This window comes from Eubalaena glacialis, chromosome 1 (assembly GCF_028564815.1).
Source record: "Eubalaena glacialis isolate mEubGla1 chromosome 1, mEubGla1.1.hap2.+ XY, whole genome shotgun sequence".
NCBI classification, from domain to species: Eukaryota; Metazoa; Chordata; class Mammalia; order Artiodactyla; family Balaenidae; genus Eubalaena; species Eubalaena glacialis.
The window spans coordinates 239,460,879-239,478,999 of NC_083716.1; the positions used below are offsets into that span (position 1 = coordinate 239,460,879).

An 18,121-nucleotide genomic window follows, 5' to 3' on the forward strand; every position below is an offset into this window, starting at 1 on the left:
CTCCTCACCGCAAAGCCACCTCAACTTCACACAACAGTCACACACTGACGACTTCCAGACCCCAAACCCATTACGGGCAGGCCTTGGAGGCAGGTTCAGGTCCAAACAACACAATAAAGCAAGTCACGTGAATTTCTGGATTCCCAGCGCGTATAAAAGTTATGTTTATGCTATACTGTAGTCTGTTAGGTGTGCAGTAGCATTATGTCTGAAAAAACCACTGTGCACACTTAACGCAAACCATCCGTCGGTGAGAAGCACAGCATCCACACAGCGCGATGAAACGAGGGCGACCACCCACTCAGCACCTCCTCTGGGGAATAATGAGCATCTCGAACTTGCCATGGCCAATGAAAAATTCTTGATCTTTCCTGGAAACCTGTACCTCTGCGCCTTCCCAAAGTCTGCCGGTTCCAACTCCAGAGTTCTAGTTCCGGAGGCCAGAAACCTAGAAATCAGCTTCCTTTTCTCACTTCCCAATACAAAAGTTCAATAGCCTCTGTTGGTTCTATCCACAACCTGACCACTGTCCAAAACGCCTACAAGGACCACCCTGGTCCCAGCTGACGTACCTCTCAGCCCGTATGCCGTTACCAGCCTCCTAGCTAATCTCCCTGCTTCTGCCTGCGCCCCTACTCAATCCATCCTTCAATCAGAAACCAGAACGTTCCCACTACCAAGTGAATCACACAAATCCTTCTTCTTCCCCGTATCCTGCAGAGGACAAGCCAGAGCCCTCACACCAGCCCGGGGGGCCTCTGCAACCTCTTACTGCTTGTCCCTGCCCGCCCTCCCTCCCTCCCCCTCCACGCTCCAGCCACAGTGGCCTCCTTCCTGCGTCTTTGATGTCCCAGACACGCTGAGCTTCGCCGCTGCCTCCGTTCTCCTCCCCGTGTGGTCACCTCCCCCAGCATCCCCACCCACTGCCCTCACCCCCTGCAGCCTCTCCTCAGCCATCAGCTTCTCGGTGAGGCCTTCCTGGACCACGACCAGGACTTTAAATCGAACTCCCCCAGCTCACAACGGCTCGGCCCTGCCCTCTTCTGGGAATTTAATTTTCTCCACAGCACTTGCCACCGTCACTTAACGAACTCTTTGCTTCACCTTTTGTTTATTTTCTGTTTCCTCCCACTCTGATGTCAGTGCCTGGGAGGTCAGGGATTCTTCTCCGGGTCACGCGCTGCTTTGTTCCCAGGGCCTAGGACTGGTCTGGCGCCTAGTACGCACTCAATAAATATTTAGTGGAATAAATAACTAAACTAATGAACAAACGGAGTAAATGCATGAAAGAACAAGATGAAAGCACCTGAAATGAGCAGAGGCGGCTCCTCAAGTTACCCGAGGGCACCTTGCCCATCAGGTCACAGCTGCGTACCAAGTGCACCGCCGCTTACACTGAAAAATGCAATGCCTTTTTTTATTACATAAATTCATTTTAAAAGGAAACTTTATATCAGTAATACAAGAGAAAAGCCAGTACCACTCAACACAAACAGTAGCAAGCATAAGAAAAACTACCAAAACAAAGCCACGTCCCTAAATCCCACTCACATGTGGGTGACTGCACAATCTCTGAACCCACCGCTGGTTGCTTCTTTGTTTAAAAGTGAGATCACAGAACGTGACAGAGGCGTTAAAGACACATTATCAGTAAATCACTACTCTGGTGTAATCAGGAGAATTTACAAGTTAAAAGGGCAATTTATTTATCTGTTTCACAATTCTCTGTGTACCACTTCCGAGCCCCCAGGGCCCGTATATGGACTAAGGGACACCACCAGTGAGACCAGGGGTGCTCGCAGGGCTGAGATGAGGGAGGAGACTCCGCAGGAGCCAGGGCACCCACCCTGCAGGGCCGGATTCATCAGAGGTCACGGAAGGGCTGCAGGCATGGGACAGACTCTGCCGCTTTGGCATTTCAGCTCAGGCGCTTCTGCATTGCAGAGGAGGGCTGGAGGGAGAGACCCGACGCGGAGGAGGCCAGACAGGAAACTGCAGGACACATTTAAGCAGGACGATGGAGGCCGGCACAAGGTAGTAGCCCTGAGGACAGGACCAAGCCGCCTGCCTGTAAGACGGCCTCATCAAGGCCCGGTGGGTCACTACATGTGGGGTGGGGACAGTTACCGGGGGCGGGTCTCCCGGCCTCGGCAGGAGCGGCATCGAGGAGCCATCTCAGCCTCCGGCCTGCCAGCTCCGCTCAAAAAGAGAAAGAGACACCACGCACGCACTCACACACCCGCAAACACCAGGAAGAACGAAACGCGCCACAGTACTAATTGTAGGTACCTCCGAGTGATACCTTCACAGTTTTATGTACTTCCCCAAATGTCTACATTTAATAAAACCACTTCCAAGGCCACCAAAAGAACTTACTTAAAAGAAAATGCCAAGTATCTCAGGTAAGAAAGAGAGCAACGGGGTATCCCTGGACATTCGATCAGCGCAGCTGCAAGCAATGTGCAAGCATCAAAGCGGAGAATCACAGTCATGCAAAAATATCTAACTAAGATTTCAACTCACCTAAGTACTGACTGCTCAGCTTGAAGTTCTGATCTAAGTACAATCATTTCACGCCTTTGCCGATAACTAAACACAACCACCACTGACAGGGAAACGGGGCACGTCCTCACTACCCCACTGAGGCCACGATTCTCAGAGGAGGCGCTCACTCACCGGCCAGGTTCCAAGGCAGAACTTGCAATGTTCTCTAAGTTCACCATTCACCATGCTGCAAACAGGTAATTCACTAAAAAGCTACGGAAATTAGAAAGAAGCCCAACAAACACTCGGCCCCGCCCAGCTCCCGCCTCACTCCTGCCCCTCGCCCTCCCGAGGGCTCCCGTCCACCCGAGGACCTTCTGCAGAAACACACACCTTCCCTCCTTATGGAGGATGTACCGTGAAGGGGAAGGCGACGCCAGAAGTGAAATCTGACGTGAAAGGACGTAGAGAAAAGCTGAGGAAGAGAGAAGGTTCCGACGTCAAGACAACACGCTGACCCGGAAGGCTGCCTGCGGCACACATGGCCCAGAGGGGCAGCGCCCTGCGTGCGGCCCTGCCTTCTGAGGACCTGTGTCAATACACTGATGAAGGGGGAAAGGAGAACTACCGCAGTGAAAACGGAGCTCTCTCGCTAAAACAGACAGCATTCTTCAGAGACGTGACTTTGTGCCGGTCGTCTGAGAGCCGGCACTCGAGGGCCTCACCTCCGTGAACTCATGGAAGACCCGGTCACTCTGGTGAGCGCCGATGGTGATCTCTGGGAGATAGACAGGGATGGTTGTGTAATTCAGCACCTCCAACTTGTTCTGAACCCTAGAAGATAAGGCAGATATAGTCACACTAAACATCAAAGTGAATATAATAAAATAAGCTATCAGGCTGATTTTTTAAAACATCCATATTAAAAACTTCATCCATGCATTCCCGAGCAGTTATCTCAGAAGCCAAACCTTCCCCCAAAGACCATCTGGGCTGTGGGAGCTGCTCTTCTGAAACCACTTCCAGAGCCAGAGACGGGGTCTTTCAAGAGTCTCATGGCCACAGGTGACTCCCTTTGGGGACGGACACAGTTTTGAAAAATAAAAAAGGAGCCGCAGTGTGCTTTAAACATAGGACTACCAGGAATACAAAGCTAAACACAAACACCACGTGTCACAGTGCCGCGCGCGTGGTCTGCTCTCATGAAAAATGTGCACATGTAATGACTCTTGGGGGAAAGAGAGATGAGCAACTCTCCTGCATCTCCACCCCCACCAACCCACCACCCCGCGCGATGCCCATGCCGCCTGGGGGACCGATTCCAGGAGCGGAGGCTGACGAGGCCTCCGTGGAACCGGAGGGCGGGGCTGGGGTGAACGGCCCCGCAGGACGGCCTGCTGCACCCCTGCTTATAAACGTCTGCTTCCCTGCTTTTCTTGGCACCGAGAAACACACAGGAGAGGACACACTCCTTGCTTCACCATTTTATTTTGAATGCTAAAATATTTATACTTTATTATAACTTGCTTATTTTAAATTAAATTTAGTCTGAATATAACCACTATACTTGAAGATAAAAAGCATTTTGAGTGCTTTTAGGAAAAAATGTTAAAATAAAGTTTCCTTTCTTAAGGGCTCAAAACAAAGAAAATGATTATTTTAAATGGCCCCTTTCCCATTAATGACTTATAATGGCAGAAGACGTTTCTGTCTGTAATGGCCCAAACGGAAGCTCTTTAAATGGATCTGGCTCTCAGCCGCGTTGTGAGGACACGCCCAGGCCTGTCCCCTGCACCCTGGGCAGACTCAGCCGCAGTCAGAGCCGCCTGGTCCCAGCCCAAGCCCGGGACGCTCGGCCCTCTCCCATCGAGGACCAGAGCACTGAGAACCTGCGACAGGGTGGATGTGACTGAACAGGAGGCACAGGCACATCCCAGGGCCACCGTAAACGCTGTGTCTGTGTCACTCGTATGACAACTAGTAACCCAATAACCAAACATCGCTCCAAGCAAGCACTGCTGCGACATCCTGCATGTGGCTATAACGTACACACTCAAAACATGAGAATTTTTTCTCAGTTTTAACCGTAAGTAGGTTATAGAATACCTTTCGTCAGCATGTATCAATAAAGTAAAGTACATATTTAACACAAATAGAATCATTCTATACTTACTACAGCAAGGATAATTTTTAAAGTGATCTCACCACAAACAATTTCAACTAAAAATGAAGTTTATATTTTTAAATGTTAATAAATATCAAAGTGGGGTATGATTTGATTTCCTCTGTGGTTTGAAAAACCTAAAACCACCCTGAAGAACTGGAATGCACAGACTGGCCCAGGGGCTTGTGTGTAATATACACAGCAACAGCGCCATCTATGCGTAATTTGGCAGAATTACAGTTTACACACGACCCTCCCCCCCTTTCAAAATGGGTGTGTCTTTGAACAAACATCTTCAAACTGCTTTTGAAGATTAAAAAAATAATCTACAGTGACTGTTCTACCACTTACTCAAACTTGGACAAACTGCTCCTTCACTTTCTGACTACCAGCTTAAACGATGACCAAGAAGAGCCCGTGTGTCCCGTGTCCAGTAAACCCCAAATCTCAGCCTCCAAAAACTACAGACACATTCCAGATTGAAGATAAGGGAGGAACGAAGACAACAGGAAGCCTTTTATGACTCAGGAGCAAGCAGCGGTGAAAGGAAACATTCTGTTCACAGAGCACTTAGTTTAATTAAGGAGATTCCAAACCCGAGCACACGCTCTTCACATCACAGGCCAAAGAGCCCCCGTAAGAAGACAGAGCGCCCTACAGTGTGGTCCACAAAACGAGGCGCTCTGCCACATAATTCCAAAACAAAAGGGTGAGGCCAAGAAGAGAAAGAAAAAAAAAAAATAGTAAACTATGACTTATGACTCGAACTGTTTCCCAATTAACAGAATGCTTATACTTTCTCCTAAAACATGTCCAAAGCATATTCTTTAGTTTCTCCTGAATTGCAAAGTTCGGCTTGAAACCCTATACTTCTGATACCAAACTCATACCCTGCAGTTTTTGTAGCACTGGAATTTCCTGTTAGAAAGCCATCCTCCAGGAGTCTTAGAAACACAAGTCGCAGTGATGAAGCAGCAAGGGCGAGAGGGGAGCCCAGGCTCTGGAGGGCGGGAGGAAGGTGGGCGCAGTGGAGGCCTGACTGGTAACAAGTCTCCAGCACGAGGATGAAACCACCAGGGCGGCGCCGGTCAGCTATGGATTACGGATACGAACACAAAATGCTATCAAGGTTGGGAAATAAGCACTCACACGCACATAATTATACACCACACACGTTCGGAGATGGTACAAAAATGTCCTAAACCAATAATTTGGTCAGGTTCTAGACAAAATGAGTATAACTGGTAAATGGCATGTTTACCATAATTATCTTAGAAAATGGTCATAATTTTCACTTGAGTCTCCCAAATTAAGAAATGGTACTTAAATGAAAATAAACACAATTACCATTGTAAACCATTATGAAATATCCTTGGGAGGCAGAGGAGCAAAAAACTGGGAGAAGGAAAGAACAATACCATTTATTTCAAAAATAATTAAAACAATTGAATGCTGTAATTTGTAAACTGTGAGGGAATGACAGGCTCCCTCTCCATGCTCTGATATCAACATAACCGAATAACTAATAAGATTATGATCTTAAGACGTGAACTTTGGACATGGTCTAGCATCTAACTAATACACATTCCAGAGTACCTTTAGAAATTACACTGTACTTACTACCCGTGGAAGGAGTGGAAAAGTCATCCCACATTGCCCAGTCTCAGCAAGATGTCAGGGTGCCAGGACAGTCACCTTTTTGTATGTTTTTCACGTACTCTGCCCCGCAGTAGCTAATACTAACAAGAATCACATATAAATCCACATAAAACGACAGCCGGAAAAGTTAAGAGAAGGGTTCAAGTAGAAAAGAAGGTGAACAGAGCGAGGCTTAGGAGAATGCTCAGATCTTTGGGTAATTACTGGGCAGAGGGGGAGGTAACGGATTCAGGAGACTGTCTGTATCCTGGTGGAAGAGGTAGAACCAGATGATTAGGACTCTGAATTAATTCTAGGAAATGAAACTTGGATTCATGCCTAAACCAAGATATGCCACTGAAGGATTCTGAGTAAAGAAAGAACAGGGTCACTGTGACATTTTATGAAAATTAACCTGGCGGGCGTAGGCACAGGGGACGGGTGGGGTGAAGAAATAACTAACCAAGGAGCGGAGATCAAACCCCAAAGAAGAAGAGTCACCGGAGACCAGCACCACCCTGAGGGCGGGACCCAGGGGAAGGTGAGGGGGCAGTAGGGAGAAGGAGGGTTCAAGCAGATGACCCCAGGGGAGGAAGCAACGACCCCACTCGGACTCCAGCCGAGGCCGAGATAGGAGGGAGGGCACAACGGAGACCGCAGGAGGGCGCGGCGAGCTGCGGGCTGCGTGGCCCACCACGGCTCCAGGGCCTCCGCGGGGCAGTGCTCTTGGAGGCCCGGTCCCCCACCTGCAAGAGGACGGGAGCCTCCACCGGGCGGAGTGCTGTGGGCTCAGGAAACGTTTCTCAGACACCTCCCAGACACAGTGTCGCGTGACTGTGTGCCTGTGATCGAGCTGACGCCTCGAGCTCTCAGCGGAGGGAGAACACCACGCAGCAGTTCAGGCAGGCCTCACCTCGCGTGCTCTGCTCTACCACACCGCGCACGCGCGGCGTCTCTCACAAGCTGGAGGTATGTGGCAACCCTGCGTTGTCAGATGGTGGTTCCGATTTTTTAGCAATGAAGTATTTTTTAATTAAGGTATGTACATTTTTTTAGACATAATGCTACTGCACACCTAATAGACTACGGTTTGGTGTAAACATAACTTTTATATGCGCTGGGAAACCAAAAAGTTCCTGTGACTTGCTTTACTGTGAGACTTGCTTTACTGTGGTGGTCTGGAACCAACCTGCGTTCTCTCTCAAGTCTGCCTGTAAAGATTTTTTTTTTCTAAACAAGGTTCAGAACGAAATAGTACATAATATCATTTAGGTAAATTTACAAACACATATACATATGTAAGTATCTGACAAAAAACAAAGTCAACCACTAAGCTTTAAAAAACAAAGAGGGACTCCAGGTTCAGCTCCAACAAGGAAATAGCCTGGAAACCATCTCTCTAGTCCTTACAACAAAGGAAGCTGAGAAAAATGAAAATCAATTGCTTGTCCTGGAATAACAGTAACAACAACATATGGGTGATTAGAGCACACAGAGAGTGGAATGAACGACAGCAACGCCATAAGGGATGGAGGGAAGAATCTGCCCCAGCCGTGAAGTGGTATCGCCACCTGAAAGCAGGCAGACGTGAACTGGAAACTACAACAACGATAACAAATTTTTACAGAGTACAACAGATGTGCTAAGAGAAAAGATAAAATGGAATCATACAGAATGCCCAATTAAAACCAGAAAAGGTAGAAAAAAGGGGCAGGGGAAGAAAACAAGAACAAATGCAACCAATAGAAAAAGATGACAAACATGGTAAAACTTAATCCAAATATATCAAGAGCCACTTTAAATGTGAACTATCCAAATATACCAATTAAAAGATGGAGACTGACAGAGTTGATTAAAAAAATAAGACCAACTATATGCCGTCTATAAGAAACCCACCTGAAATCAATCCAAAGACTCAGGCTAAAAGTAAAGGGATGGAAAAAGATACACCATTCCTAGACTAAGTGAAAGCTGGAACAGATACATTAATTTCAGACAAAGCAGACTTCAGAACAAGAAAAGGATCAGGAATGAAGAGGGGCACTGTGTAAGGATAAAGAGGTCAGTTGTCCAAGAAGACTTAACAATCCTAAACACGTATGCAACTTACAGAGCACCAAAATACAATGAGGCAAAAACGAATAAAACTCAAAGGAGAAACAGACAAATCTGCCACTGTAGTTAAAGATTTCAACACTCTCCTTCAGGAACGGACAGATCCAGCAAACAGAAAAGCAGTAAGGACATGGATGACCTGAACATCAGCACCAATCAGCGCAATCTCACTGACATTTGTAGAACACGCCATTTGACGACAGCAGAGTACACACTCTTCTCACGCTCAGCCAGAACACTATTCAAGACAGAAAACATTGCTGACCATATGAAACGTCTTAACAAAGGTAAAAGAGCAGAAAATCATACAAAGTATGTTCTAAGACCACTATGGAATTAAACTAGAGGGAAATTTATAGCATCGAATGCATATATTAGAAAAGAAGAAAGTTCCAAAATCAATCATCTAAGCTTCTACCTTAGGAAACTAGAAAGAAGAGCAATTGAAGCCTAAAGGAAACAGGTTAAAAAAAGTAGCAATAAAAATTGGAGTCGATGTCAATGAAACGGAAAGTAAGAAAACAACAGAGAAAATCAATACAACAAAGAGCTGGTGCTTTAAAAAGATCAATAAACATGAAGAAAAAATTCACAAAGGACAAATAAATAGCCAATAAAAATACACCTGTTTGAAGTTCAGTGTTTATGAAATGCAAAAATAAAGCAAATGCTTTCCTTTGATATGAAAATCACAAGTTTTTGTTTGCTTCTTGTTTTAACTATTCTGTTTTAATAAGGGCTTTCAGAAGACCAGTTCAAGTGTGCAAGCTGGTACACATCTTCTGGAGAACAATTTCACAACACACCAATAGTTGCAAAATGTGTTCATATAATCTGACCCGGTAATTCCACTTTTATACCTTAAGAGAGTAACCTGAAATGGAACAAAAATAAGTACACTATGTTCATTACTGTTATTACGATGATGAAGAAATGGGAATAACCCAAAAGACTGATATTAAAGAAACTGTAAATGGATTACGCCTGTATCGCAGAGGTCAACAACTTTTTCTGTAAAGGGCCAGACAGAAAAGATTTCAGCCTGAGAGGGCTACGTACGGCTTCACATATGTACTTCTTCCTACAGCCTTTTAAAAATGTAAGGACCGTTCTTAGCAGCTGAGGCCTGGGTGGGCCCACAGACCATGGTCTGCCAACCCCGACCGGCACCAGTCAATGGGTTTATGCAGCATGAGCAGCCATTAAAACATCGAGTTTTAAACATTAACAAGACAGGGATAGGCTCATATTAGAAGCTACAATACAAAGACACAAGGCAAGGTAATTTTTATTTAGAAATATGTGAGCACACCAACACTTTACAAAAGGCTGGAAGAGCCTGCACTAAACCCTGACACTGGCTCCTGTGGTGGCAGAACCGTAGGAGATCTGGCTCCGCCCTGGACTTCTGCGTCCTAACCCTCTTCTACGAGTGGCTGTGACTCCGACCTCCAGCCCTCTAGATCCCAGTCTCTTTTCAGTGCTCCTCCCCAGGTTAAATTCTTCATCATCACACTCACTCTCCGCTCTCCTGCCCGCTCACACCCACCGGGCAAACCCCGACCTCGTTCGCATGCAGAGCTCTGCCTCACCGCAACTGTACCTCCACGACCATGTCCCCCCGTCCCCGGCCGCTGCCCACAGCTCCTTCCCCGTCCGGTCCTCCCCACGGGCCTGGGCAGCGTTCTGGACCTTCTCCTCCCTCCTCAAACCTGCAGCACGGCCCCTCCCGCCCTCAAGGCCGCTCTGGGCTGATGACCCGTCTCTCATTTCACCACGAAGACAGAAGCCAGCTGAAGAGAAGCTCCAGGCGCGCATGGCTCAGACCCACCTCCCTAAGCCCCGCCCAGTCCCCGCCTGCCCGGCGCCGGCGTGGGAAGCAGGGACTGGCCACCAGTGCACCAGCCCACGCCCTCCTCCGGGGCCTCTCCTGTCTCTCGGCATCCATACCCCCAGCCCAGCCACAGGACCTCTCTCATTGGTACAAAACATGCGATTTCTTCCACCTTAAAACACACAACAAAAGCTATGAAAAATGAATAAAATTTTAAGTCTTAGTTTTAACAACTAAATCAATAGGTTCAAAAGGAAAAATTATTCACTTTCAAGCACAGGATATGGAAAACTAATGGCAGTCCATTTTCCATACATGCTCATATTAGGATGCGTCCAAGTGGAAAAAAACAAGTGCGTTCGCTATTGAGAGAAAAACTGACCTAGCAAAGCGCCCTGCACCGCGGAAGGCCAGCGGACCAGCTCCGTGGCGCTCACCCGATGGGCTGACGGCAGAGCGGTCACCCAGGCAGAAGGCCACGCGAGGGTCACACAGACGTCTGTTCCCCAGCACTGACCCAGCCCCGCCACCGCCTGAGCCCGGGTGCCAGCAGCGCAGGCCGATGCGAGCCTCCGCCAGGCCCCCGCCCCTGGGGCACAACGGGGGTCGGCTCCCCGGGTCCCTCCAGCACAGGGGCAGTCACCTATGCTCACAGGAAAGTGACGTTTCCTGGGTCGGAGCTGTCTTCTCTGCCTGGAACGCTTCTGCAGAAGCACAGCTCGTAAGCCTACAGAACTTGCCCACTGCTGCGAGCAGAGCAGGCCTGCACCGCCGTCTCCCTGGGCTGGAGCACCAAGCCCCACGCACCAGGGACAGCGTGACCACGGTGAGCACCTGCCTCCTTGCTGGGAGGCTGGGACCCGAGTAGGTACTAAAGCAGAGGGCGCTGTGTGACCAGCACCCAGCACAAGTTCTGCGCACTGAGTGTCTAACGGGCTTTCTGGGCAAAATACTGCCCACGTGTTCCTGCGTCTCTCGTGAACAAAGTAGCTCACTCAGCATGTTCCCTTCTGCCGTGGCCTCCCCCCGTGGCCTCCCCCCCCGTGGCCTCCCCTCCGCGGCCTCCCCCCCTTGGCCTCCCCTCCGCGGCCTCCCCCCGCGGCCTCCCCCCCGTGGCCTCCCCCACCCCCACGTTCACCACGGCCTCCCTGGCTCCAGCCGCAGCGGCTCCTGTCTCAGGACCTCTCCACCCGCTGGCACCCCTGCCCCGCGCTCACCCAAGACACTGCGGGGCCCAGTCCTCGCACACTCGGGTCTCCTCAGAAGAGAGGCCTCCGAGCCTTCCCCAGAGCGCCCTCGGTCACTCACCCCAGCCACCCGCTGCCCCATTCCTCAGGGTTACCTTTCTCCCCGGCCTTTAGCACCCATATGGCTCTACTGATTCAGTGACAGCAGGACTTTTATTTGACACTATATTCCCTAAATCTGGAACACTGCCTGGCACAGGGTGCAAGCAAAATATTTGTTGAATTAATAATGGCAATCAATCAATTCACTGTCAGATCAGAGAAAGCCAGAGCCTGTTTGGAAGGGAATAGGAAATACGCCTCAGTATCTGGCAACCTGCAACACAGTTACTCCAAAATTCTGTAAGCTCCTACAGCAGGCAACGCGCCACACTGGAACCAGCCCCACCCCATCCCGGCAACGCCCAGCTCCGGCAGACTCACCGCATCCTCAGACTGTGGAAAGTGCGGTCGTCCTGGTCCAGCCACGGGCCTTTCTCGTACTCCAGATACTCAATATCCTCGATCACCTGGACAGAGGCATTTAATGAGACAACATTCAGTGCATGACAAACCACAAATACCTGGCAGGGAGAATCGCACCGTGACAGTCAAAAAGAAAGGAAGTTGGGCAGACAGCCTTCTGTGAAGTGGGGGCCGAGTGACGACGCCTAGTGTGGGCACCTGGCCCAGCTGACACCGGGGTGCTGTGGAAACCACCTGGCAGGCTGGGAGAAAAGGAGCAGGTGCAGAAGAATCAAGATGAGGGAGGAAAATCAGCATTCCTCACAGACTCCCCATTTCCTCCCATGCAACTTTATTCCAGAAGGCAAGATTCAGCCACTCAAAACAACAACAGGACTAGACAATAAATACATTTCCTAGAGAGCTCCAATAATCCAAGTTCCTCAGCCCCAAAGCCTGCGGTCTGTACAGCCTGACCTCCCAGCGGGGTAGCCTTTCCAGACGCATTCTCCCCCAAAACACACCAAACTTGGGGACCTCTCTTTAGCTTTCAAGAATTGGAGCACCTTCAGTTATGAACACAAACAATAACCCAGAGTCTCCGAGAAAATGTATGACTCTTCTGCTCAGGCACATGCCATGGAAACGGTCTGTCAAAGGAATAAAAATTACCTGAAGACAAACAAAAATCAACATCGCAGAAGAAGGAGGCTGGAAGGAAATGAAATGCAACTTAATTGGTCCAGGTAGAAAGAACCAAGCCTAAAAGAACTGTCAGGGCTGGGCCCAGAGCCGGACTTGACTGCGGGTCTCCCGTCCTGGAGCAGAGAGGCCTATCCCCTCCACCTCTCTCCCCCTCTCTCCCCAGCCAGGAGGCAGCTGAGGGCTGTGCTGTCATCAAAGCAGCCAACCGCTTTGCAAAGCTTTCTGTCTGCTGTCACCACCTACACCCCAACCCCAGGTCATAAAACCTGCATTTTCTTCTAGATTTTTTACACCTTTTGTTTTGTGTTTTTAGTAATTTATGCTTAATATATAACATAAAATACGGGCCTTTCTTCTTTAACCTAACGGATGGTCATTTGCCTCAATACCATTTAAGAAATAATCTATTTTCCTCTACTTTGTTTTTTATCATCCTTTAAGGTACTGACTTTTCCAAGCTAAAGTCACAAACACACATGAGCACACATATGCACCTGTTTCTGGACGCTGTTCTGTTCCATTAAGCTATTTATTAATCCTTGTATTAATACCACAGTGCCTTAATTAACATACTTTTGTAATATGTTTTCATACTTGGGCAGGAAAATGGTATTCTTTCTCAAAACTTTTGGTTATTACTCGCTAAGTTCTCCTGAAAGTCGCAGAGGCTGACCTGACTTTCGCAAACGCACCCACGAGTTTGGGGAAAGCTGGCATCTTCACACAGCTGGCTGCTGAACAACATGCCCCACGCGGTCAAAAGCCCGAGTACAACTTGGAGGCGGCCCTCCTTGTGCGTGGATAGTGGTCCCTGCACATCCGCGGTGCCCTGTAGCACCAGGGTGCTTATTACTGAAAACTGAAGACCGTGCAGTGCTGTAGGATTTACTACTGAAAAAAATCCACGTATGAGCGGACACGCACGGTTCAAACCCATGTAGTTCAAAGGTCAACAGTCTTAATAAGTCTTTCCTGTTAACTAATCCAACTTTCAATTTTACCATCTGTTTAACAAAAATGTTAGTCCAGATAACCTAAGGTTCTTTGTATCTTCACCATTCCATAATTTTAAGATTCTAGAAGCCGAATAATTTAAAAGAAAATCAAAATCTCATGACCAGGGGAATGTGAAGGGTTGGCTCAGTACTTCTTTTAGATTATAAAACACAGACGCTTCTAAGACCAGTAGGAGCTGAACTCATTACCTGATTTGTAAAAACCTTACACATGAATTAAATTTAAGAATAATTACAAATTTTTCAGCCGTTTTCTTACCTTTTCTGCATCTTGAGCTTCCCTTGCACTGTACTGTAAAACCTCACATTTTTCACTGTAAGAGAAAACAAGATGACATTCATGTAAATTTTCCGCGTGGACGTTACTGTACAAATGAATACATGACATCAAGGCTCCCACTCTAAATATCAACACTCTACACTCTCTGAACTGGCTCACAGGGCATGACCAGCTAAGGAGGGAAAGTCAGAAGCAGGGACATGCTCGAGGCTGGACGGTGACAGCTGCAGGTCTGTTTCCTGACTTCCCCTCTGACTGGACCGCCCCCCACTGCATGGGCATGAGGCCAGCGTCTACAGGGGGCAGGGACACGAGTCATCTCTGCTGCCGCACAAACCATCTCCAGCTGCAGCACTCGCTACAGGAAGGTACAGGGGAGCCCGGGCCTGAGTGGGACAGACGCACAGAGAGCAGCTAAGTGGTGTTTGGGGGGTGGGGGTCGCGGAGCCAGAGGGGGGATGGGAGGGGCACATTACTTGAGCTGCTGGAATTTCAGAGACAAATGAAACCCTCAAAGTAACCTCTTTCAACCAAACTACGCAACAGGACAGCAGCAACGCGGTTCCCTTCGTCCAGGTCCTTAGTCTGGACACTGAAAAGTCACGCTGGGTCCCAAAAAGGGGGACAGTGGAGTGAGCTTCCTGCACTTCTGCCCATTTCCTCACCACATCTACTGCTGTCTGGAGACCTGGCTGCCCAGCCAGGCGAAGCCTTAAACCCGCCTCCTAGTCAGTGTGGCCCTGCCTCCGCCACCGCCTCCAGACCAACCCAAGGGACGCTTCAGAGAGGCCCGCTGGAGAGCCTGTCTCTGCGGAAACGTTTGACACCCCCCTCCCCGCCCGCTTCCAGGAGGGTACAGCAGAAAGGCGAGGCTGGACCACCGCTCCCATGAACTGGGGGCATCTTCTCATTCAGGCATCTTTACACCAGAGTGCCCCCTACTGACGGGAGCTGCATCTACACCAGGGTCAACACTCCAAGAACACCCGGTCCCCCCGTGCATGTGCCCACATCCAGCTCCTACGATACAAACTACTGGAAGCAGGGCTCCACGCAACCTTCCTGCAAAGCGGTTCCAGGCGGGAAGCCTGGCGCCTGTGCAGTGTCGGGTGGCAGCGCACAGGACGGCCCGTAACGCCGTCATGAACAGCGTGGAGCTTCCTCTTTCCAGGTGCATAAACGCATCACCTCAAAATAAACAGCGTGGAGCTCCCTCTTTCCAGGTGCATAAACGCATCACCTCAAAATAAACGTGTTCTGAAGTCACAGTCTCGCGCTCCATGTGTCGTGTGAGAAGCAAACAAACATCAACAAAAAGCCCCTGTTCTTTATTTCCTCTGGTTTGCTCACTGCTTATCAAAGTAGAAGCCAGCGTTCAGGCCTGAGGGGCCCGACCGGGGGTGAGTCTGCAAGGAGAGAGACGGACACAAAAGGACAGCAGCGCAGCCTCTCGGAGTGGAGGCCCGACTCCATGGCCCGACAGGTTCGGCTCCACACACAGAGCCAGACCCTTGGCTGCACTTTCCCCTCTCAGGTGGCTGAGGCTGGGGACAAAGAGAGAAAGAAGCCAACCTGGGACTCTGGGAAGTCCACTCGGCAGAAACAGAGGTCCGTTTCACAACGCACTCCTGAGCGACTGTGACCTAACTAAGCCCGTGGCACTGAAAAACATCCAGATCAGCCCAACCTGCGAAGACGCCAGAGAAGCCTCTCCCTCCAAAGTGCGACCTGCTTCTTAGGAGAGTGAGGGGCCCTGACACGAGGCACCAGCAGAGGCCGCAAAGGCCCCGGTGCAAATGACCGGCGCACCTCACGTCCTCAGGGGCGCCTCCCAACGAGGGCCCCGCACACCACAACGCAGGAAGCTCACCCCACCCGCGAGGTTTCTCAGAATGACGTGCGGGTAATGATGCTGCCGAGAAAGCTGCCGTTCCAAGCCCGGGAATCAGCTGGAAGGCACAACATCTGCACTGTTACGGTGACACCACCAACCTCCCCAGACTGACCCCAGCGGGGTGACCCAGCGTGCGGCACCACCGTCCAGCGGAGACCGAGAGCCAGTAAAAACCCACCCTTAGGGACTACCAGTCCGTCACCAGCGAGCCCCGGCTTCCAAACCATGCGGCGACCCACAAGGCCCGCACCCGACCACCGAGGCAGGGAGGTGAAAACAGAGCTGAACGTCTGACTGGCTGCCCTGATCGGTGAGGGTGTGAAAAACCGTTCGCTCCACGCTGGGATTCAGCAGTCACCAGAGGGCAACGTGCTGGGCTGGATTCACCAGCTGAGGAGGAAGCTGTCTGATCTCCAGCACGACGGAGAGTGGCCCCTCGGGAGCGCTGAACCTTGGAGACGCCACGAGCTGACTCCCAACACAGCTCAAGGACGGAGCGCCCAATGAAGCAATGGATACTTAGAATCGCTGCTAAACATTTCATGATCAGGAAGCCCTGAGGGTAAGTTCTGGAAAATAACTGCCAGGTACAAGAAAAATCCCACCCCATCTGCAAGTTCAATCTAGCCTTTACTCTCCTGATGTTACAGCTGAAAGTCCTATTTGAGAACTTGCTGGGCAGCCTTGTCTCGGTGGTGGTTTTGTAGCCAGAAGATCTCCAAGAGGAATCTTTGGAACTGAAAACCTAGGGTCAACTATCTCTGTTTATTCTCATAGCTCTATATATTCCCCTTGACAAGATTTACAAAACTGACATTTTTTCTGCACTTCTGGCCTTGAAAACAGAGCAGTACGACCTACAGTCCGCCCTGTTGTTTCCACTGTCTGTGAGAGAAACGCTTATCACAAGCAAGCAGAGATACTATAAGCCTCAAGGCTCACAGCTAAAAAAACTACATTCCAATTTAAAATCAAACTTTTCTTCCAAAACTGCTAGACGTTACTTTGTTTTTATTCACAATTTTATAGTTACTTTGAAATTTTAAACAACAAGAGCATAATATTTTAAGGTATCAAAAGAGGCTTACGTTTTCTAAAAATCTGACAAATACTACTAGAGACCTTCAGTAACAGCATTATTTAAACATCCTAATTTTAGTTGGACTTGAGTGACAGTAGGAGATGACCCCTTCCACATGACACACACGCGGACCACATAATGACCATCTAGAGAGAGTGGATGAAACCACGAATCCCTCGGTGCTTTCAATAAAGAAAGAAGGAGGGAGAGAAGAAACCAAATGGGAAAAAGGTCTGGTGGTGTTTTCATTTAACCCAGACCCCACTTAAGAACATCCTTCAAAAGTATGTACAGACGTGGCTGACCTTTCCCCAGTTTTGTGTGGACTCACTGAGCACCTTCAGGCAAGCCTTCCAGGTGATGAACAGGACCGTTCAGCTGCCACCTAGAGTGAATACATGAGTTCCCTAACCCTAAAACCTGTCACAGAATACAGCTTCAGCTCACTTCCAGCATCAAAATATTCTAAAAACACAACAAAAAAATGTCTTGGCAAAATAAGCAAATCAAAAAACACAGATCAACCCCAAACCTACTAACTCAAACTGCAATACCTGCTGTCACTGTTGCTTATAAACGTCAGACTAAAACTCCCCAGACGACATCCACTGAACTGCAACAAGATTTGTTGCAGTTCCTTAGGCCCCACCAGCCCAGCACCCCTGGTCTGGTGGGGCCTAAGGAACTGCACGTGTGGACTTCTGTCAGATAAATCCCTGCGACTTCCCTGGCGGCCCAGTGGTTAAGACCTCCTCTACCAATGCAGGGGGTGCAGGTTTGACTCCTGGTCAGGGACCTAAGGTCCCACATGCCTCGAGGCCAAAAAACCAAAACATAAAACAGAAGCAATACTGTAACAAATTTAATAAAGACTTTAAAAATGGTCCACATCAAAAACATCTAAAAAAATTAAATTAAATCAATCAATCAATCCACCGTGCCCTGGGTTCACCTCATCTCGGGAAGGAAGGTCCTCTTATAGGCGTTCTCGATGTCCTGAAGGTAGGCGGAGGTGATCTTCATCTCATGTGGCTAAACAAAAGCAGAGAAGTGTGATACGTTTGGACTTTTCTTTTTCCTGTGCTTATGGAAAATGTGAGACAGTCAACGAACAGCTTTCCTAGAACGAGTCATGCTGGGCGCTCTAGGAACTGTGGGGTGATGGGAGGGGCTTCGGTACCGGTTAGAACCGTTCTCATTCCGCCGCAGAGAGCACGGA

General features: G+C 49.1%; 1 protein-coding gene across 1 annotated transcript in view; it reads right to left on the reverse strand.

Annotated features, from left to right (window-relative positions):
- Positions 1–18,121, reverse strand: part of NDUFA10 (NADH:ubiquinone oxidoreductase subunit A10) — a 49,438-nt gene that overhangs the window by 21,668 nt on the left and 9,649 nt on the right. The window contains exons 6-9 of the mRNA XM_061189044.1: positions 17,855–17,934; positions 13,907–13,961; positions 11,906–11,991; positions 3,210–3,318 (exon numbers count right to left, since the gene is read on the reverse strand). Coding sequence (XP_061045027.1) covers positions 3,210–3,318; positions 11,906–11,991; positions 13,907–13,961; positions 17,855–17,934 — 330 coding nt within the window. The remainder of the gene's footprint in view (positions 1–3,209; positions 3,319–11,905; positions 11,992–13,906; positions 13,962–17,854; positions 17,935–18,121) is intronic.